Source organism: Marmota marmota, unplaced genomic scaffold, assembly GCF_001458135.2.
Source record: "Marmota marmota marmota unplaced genomic scaffold, marMar, whole genome shotgun sequence".
Taxonomy (NCBI): Eukaryota; Metazoa; Chordata; class Mammalia; order Rodentia; family Sciuridae; genus Marmota; species Marmota marmota.
Window position 1 is genome coordinate 16,126,884 of NW_026000229.1, and position 6,089 is coordinate 16,132,972.

General features: G+C 45.1%; 1 protein-coding gene across 2 annotated transcripts in view; it reads left to right on the top strand.

Annotated features, from left to right (window-relative positions):
• Positions 1 to 6: 6 nt before the first annotated feature.
• Parp16 (poly(ADP-ribose) polymerase family member 16) overlaps positions 7 to 6,089 on the top strand; it is a 21,275-nt gene continuing 15,192 nt past the window's right edge. For both annotated transcript variants that reach the window (XM_015480535.2, XM_015480537.2), the window contains exon 1: positions 7 to 707. In XM_015480535.2, coding sequence (XP_015336021.1) covers positions 537 to 707 — 171 coding nt within the window. In that variant the 5' untranslated portion in view covers positions 7 to 536. The remainder of the gene's footprint in view (positions 708 to 6,089) is intronic.

The window sequence follows — 6,089 nt, forward strand, 5'->3', positions numbered from 1 at the left end:
GGCGCCGGAGCCCATAGGGCGGGCGGGCACGGAGAGCGGCGTGCGCTGCTGGGCGAGCGCAGGCGGCGCCGCGGGCAGCTGGGCGAGCAGCCGGGCTTCGGCGGCGCGGGGGGAGGCAAGGCTGGGAGACACGCGCGGCTCCCCGTCTCTGCCGGTCGACCCCCGGGGGCTGTCCCCAGCTAGGTCAGCCCCTGCGGATAACACGTGTCGGCGCGTTCCCGCCGTTGTCATTTCATCGCTGTCATAGCCCCTCCCAGGGCCTGGGATCCCCGGCCCCATTATCCCTGGTGCTGAGCTGGTTTCTGCTGGGTCTTTCCTCAGCCGTCCTGTCTGCTCTGCAGCAAGCGCCCGGTAGAGGACGCTCGTCAGCACGTTCTCACCCCTGTCATCTCGCCTCTCTGCCTAGCTGCTCCTCAGGCCTGGGAACCCCGGCCCCCGACGGCCCGTTGTCCCCGCGCTCCGGTCTTTTGCTGACCGCAGGCTGGGCCTTCGCCTCTGACCTGCGTATTTCCCCCGGCAACGCGCCGCGACCTGGGATGCAGCCCTGCAGGGCGGCGGCCAAAGAGGCGGCCGGCCGCGACGTGCTGGCCGCTGACCTCCGGTGCAGCTTCTTCGCCTCTGCGCTGCAGAGCTACAAGCGCGATTCGGTGCTGCGGCCCTTCCCCGCCTCCTATGGTCGCCACAACTGTAAGGACTTCGAGGCCCTGGTGAGTGTGCTCTGTCCGGGCGCTGCCCACTGCGTACTGGGCCAAGTGGCCTGTGCACCAAGGCAGTGGCGACTCCACCTGTGTTAGTACACATGCCACCCGTAGACTTTCTATTCCCAGCCTGGCCCGACGGAAGGTTTCCACCAGCCAAAAACACTCCTAACACCCTTTGACACACACCCAATCACTTGATGACTGCTTCCTTCTGTCAATGACAAGTGATCCGTAAGGAGTTAAGTGAGAAATTTAACAGTTGCATAGCCCTTCACAAAATTTGTTAGCCTGACTAGCAATGGGCTGTTGATCTGAATCAGCTGTTCTGATAAATAGGAAGTTACCCATCCCTTTGCAAATAATTAGACACCCAAAGTCCCCAAAGCCACCCAGACTTTTATCTTAAGATGAAGTAATATGTGGGCAGTACATTTATAAACTGTAACACATAGTGCACATGTGAGCTGTTATTTTTCTGATGAGTCACAGGGTATTTAATTTCTTGCAGAGTTCACCTTAGGATCAGCATTCCATTTATCAGTTATCTTTGTAGTCCAAATCTTTGGAGTTTCCTAGAAAGGTACAACTCATCAGATGATTTGATAAAAAATAAAATGGCCTATAATTATTAAAGGCATTGAATTAATAGTCAAAGATTTTCCCTCAAAGAAAACTCTGGGGCCTAGTTGGCTTCATTGGTGAGTTCTACCAATCACTGAGGGAATAAGCATTTCCAGTTCTATACCTATCTTCCCAAAGTATTGAAAAAGAGACTAGCTTTTTTGAAAAATAGTCTAGATATAAAATCTGTTAAGGATGATACTAGGAAAGAAAATTATAGGTCGGTGTCATAATTTGTGAATATAAATGCAAAAATCTACACTGCCTGTGTAGATTGTTGTTCTTGGGAGGGCAGAGCATTGTTGAGGTCCATTGGCAAGGTGCATTTCTGAAAGAGCCGTGTGGTGGCAGGGTGAGAGGGAAACCTGTTTAGGTGGTGTGGGGGAGAGGTTAAGATTAGAGGGACCAAACTCACTGGAGATGATGCCCCACAATTTAGTTGCATATCATCAAGAAACATACCTCCAAATAGGCTAGAATGCTCAAACATATTGTCTTCTGCTGAAGGTCTACTTGGCAAATCAAATTGGGTTTATTGTAGGATACTTGTAGAGGAAGCTGTGTGTTGGTTTGATTTGTTCATGCTGTTTAAAATTTTATTTTTATGGGTTAGATCCCCAGTACCATACCAAAAAATATTAACTATGTGAGTAGTGTTTGAATATATTCTCATTATAAAAAATACAAATGACTGGGCATAGTGGCACATGATATTAATCCTAGCTAATCAGGAGGCCAAGGCAGAAGGATTACAAGTGAGAGGCCAGCCTGGGCAATTTAGCAAAATACTGTCGGAAAATAAAAAGGGGCGGGGGTTTGGTTCAGTGGTGCACCCCTGGGTTTAATCCTAAGTACCTTAAAAACAAAAAAATTCCAAATGATACCAGTAAAGTACAAGTGCCCCTGATAGAGCTTACCCTATTCCACTCCCCTCTTCAAAGGTATCAGTTGCTCTCCGTTTGGGACATACCTTTCCCCCATTTCTATAAATCCTCAAGACACCATCAGCAACTTAAGTAGTCTCAGTTGCCTCCTTTATAGGGACAGATTGTCCCTCATTGTGCCAGTCCCATTCAGTCACCCTTTCTCTCTAGAGCCACTGGCAGACTCTAACCATCCAGTTCTGTTACTATCTTCCTTACTGGGCACCATTGTTGGGAGAATAGCTCATGCTGCAGATTCTTGGGAGTCTGTAGGCATGGCTGCAATCGGCTGTTTCCTAAAAAAAGGCATCACCTCTGGGGGCATGGGCCTTAAGTTTTCGTTTTTTTGCCACATGTCACATGTGTTATTGAAATGATCCGGAGAATTTGACATTCGAACCTGTATCTGACTCAAAGGTGAACTTTTGTTTTTGGTTTTTCAGTGCCAGGAATTGAACCCGGGTTCTCAGGAATGCTAGGTGTGTGTCCTACAACTGAGCCACACCTCCAGCCCCAGGATCTGCATTTTAGTAAGATCCTGGGGGCACTTCATGCACATATAACAAAATCTGGAAAGCAGTGTATCTGGCTTACCCTATTCCCAACTTCCATTTTGGGGCCATGTTGCTCTAATAAGGTCTCCTGGTGGGCTGGGGATGTGGCTCAAGTAGTAGCGCGCTCGCCTGGCATGTGTGCGGCCCAGGTTCGATCCTCAGCACCACATACAAACAAAGATGTTGTGTCCACTGATAACTAAAAAATAAATATTAAAAAAAATTCTCTCTCTCTTTCTCTAAAAATAAAATAAAATAAAACTCTAATGCCCAGAAGGTGTCACTCATCATCACTGCCAGTGCTGTTATCTTTAAAAAAAAAAAAAAAAAAAAGGTCTCCTGGTCTTGAAGGAGTAAGGGTACATACTATTTTTTCTTTCTAATCTCTGGCTTGCACTCTCTAGACAAATGATTTTCCACTGTCTGCGTTAAAACTTGTTTAGCTCCTCTCTGACTTAACTCCTATTGATGTCACCCCCTCATTGTCCAGGCAAACTCCTGTTGTGGTTTTTTTTTTGTTTGTTTATTTGTTTTGAGAAGCTGAAATATATCCTTTTTCCATGCCCCCACCCTTAGCAGTTAGGAGTTCTTCCTCTGGGTTTTGTCACAATTTTTTTTTTTTTTTCATGGTGTTGGGGACCAAACCCAAGAACTTGTACATGCTTCCTTCACAGTTTTTAGAATTTACTTTTACAAAAAAATGCCATGATAAATATCCTTCTATATTAATCATTGTTTATATTCCTTATTATTTTCTTGAGGTAAATTCTAAGAAGTGAAATTGTTGGTTCAAAGGCTAACAGAGTTTCTGAGGAAGGCCTCTGATGCTTATTTCCAGATTAGAAATTGAATATTGACATTTCCTGGGGTGGGGGGGGATCATTCTTTTTAAGGTTCGCAACCTTGGCTGACCTTGAAATCACCTGAAAAGCTTTGTTGTCTGGGTCCCTTCATTAGAGATTACAGTTTAATTGATCTGAGGTGCAGCCCAGTCATTGGGACTTTTTTGTTTGTTTGCAAAGAATATGTAGTTTTTAAATTTTCCTGTTAGCTAATTTGATGATTTTCATTTCTTTTCCTACTGGGTAGTGAGAAAATGAGAGCAATTAGATTTATTCCAGTCTAATAAAGTTTTCCTTTATGTACATACTTGCTATTTCAAGGTATGAGCCTCAGTCTCTCAGTTTACCTTTTTGTTTCCCTGCTCCTCTCAAAGATAGCGTCAGAAGAGTGGGGAAAAGGGCTGGGGATGTGGCTCAAGTGGTAGCGCGCTTGCCTGGCATGCGCGGGGCGCTAGGTTCAATCCTCAGCACCACATAAAAAGTAAAATGAAGATGTTGTGTCCACCGAAAACTAAAAAAAAAAAAAAAAAAGTGGGGAAAGAAAAAGGATACAGCTCTAAAAAGACTGGATATAAACATAGATATGATGTGAAATGATTGTTGGTTGGTATTTGCCAAGAAGATGGCTCAGCCTAGGAGATGATGATATGGAGAATAGAGGGATGGGTCAGAACCAACCACTTCTCCCTTCCCAGCCATTCAGGAAATGCAGGCTTTCCAAAGCAGATTGGTGAGCAGTAGAGAGGGACATTTGGTTGGTAATAATAATATAGTATATAACACTTCTACAACATTAATAGCACTTACTACTTGCCTGGTCCTGTCCTGTGCTGTCTCTAATATAACTCATTTAATCTTTTCTTTTTCTTTCTTTCTTTCTGTTTTTTTTTTTTTTTTTGTACTGGGAATTGAACCTGGGGGTGCTTAACCTCTGAGCTACATCTCCACCCTTTTTGTTTTTTATTTTGCGATAGGATCTTGCTAAGTTGCCTAGGGCCTCATTAAGTTGCTGAGGATGGCTTTGAACTTGTGACCCTCCTGCCTCTGCCTCCCGAGCTGCTGGGATTGCATTTGTACTACTGTGCCCAGATCATTTCATCTTAAGTCAGTGTTGTATGTTCTATTATTTTCCCCATCACCATCAGCCAATCAGGAGGTATGCTGGTGACATTCCACTCTCTCTCTCTCTCTTTTTAAAAAGATTTTTTTAGTTGTCGATGAATCTTTTAAATTTATTTATTTATATGTGGTGCTAAGAATCCAACCCAGTGCCTCACGCATGCTAGGCAAGTACTCAACCACTGAGCTATAGCCCCAGCCCCATGCCACTTTCTTTCTCCCCAGTGTTTTGCAACTTCTAAAAGCTCCCAGGTGGTGCCAACACAGAGGACCACTGCTTTAAAGGATTGTCGTGAGAGTCCTTTTGTAAAATAGACTCTCACCCCCAATCTGTCTTAATAAACTTGGATTTTCATACCTTAGGTTTGTGTAAAGCAAGGTGTACCTGTATGGAACTGTAGTGTCTACCTCTCCAGTATGCATCTGGGAGCCCATTAGCTCTACTGCCCTTGCCCATCTCTCTCTCTTCTAGGTGCCACTGTTTAGTCATGGAGGCTGGTAACCTTTTTTCATTTTCAACGAACATTTGGTTCATTTCCTTTTCAGCACCTCTACCCATGCCTAGTAACTATAACTTCTGGCCCCTTTGTAGACAAATATTTTTTTCAGTTGTTCGTTCTTTCCTGCTACCAAACACTTTGAGGACATTGCCTATCATCTGTACTTGAATAGCTCCAACTTTTCCTCTGTGGTAAGAATCACCTGTGGCAACATTAGGACAACAGATTCCTGAGCCTCCTCCCTAGAGCCTATGATCTGGGTGGTTGCAAAGTGTCTCCCGGGCTTTCCTGTCACCTGCTCAAAGCCAGAAGGTTGAGTTGCCTCTTTCCAGCTCATTGGTCCTCTCTCTTCTTCATTGACCCCTGCTGGTTCCAGAGACTTCTGCTTCTTAAACTCCTGTGGCTGTCAGCTCTGCCCACCAGTTAGGCCTCCTCCAGTCTTCTCTCCAACTGGATCTTTCCTTACTCCCTGTAGCAGAGGCTGCAGAGGTGTGGTCTGTGGGCAGTTTTGTTTGTTCTCTAGCATTTTAGAAATTGGGAAATTAAAACAAACAAACAAACAAAAATCCAGTTTGCTGATTTCTTTTTAGAATAGAAAAATCCAAGGCTGCAAGGCCTTGGTGAAACTTGTCCTCCAGCTACAGCTGGAAGTTTGTGGTTGGGCCCTTTGTAAGGCCAGGGATTCTAGTCATCAGGCCTCACCACTCTTTCCCAGACTTTCCCTTACACATTTTTTTCACCTCTCTGACCCTGGATGCATTTGAGCTTTGGACCTACCTTTGCGTGCCTGTCTACTCACTTTTCTGCCTGTCTGCTATGCTCTTCCCCC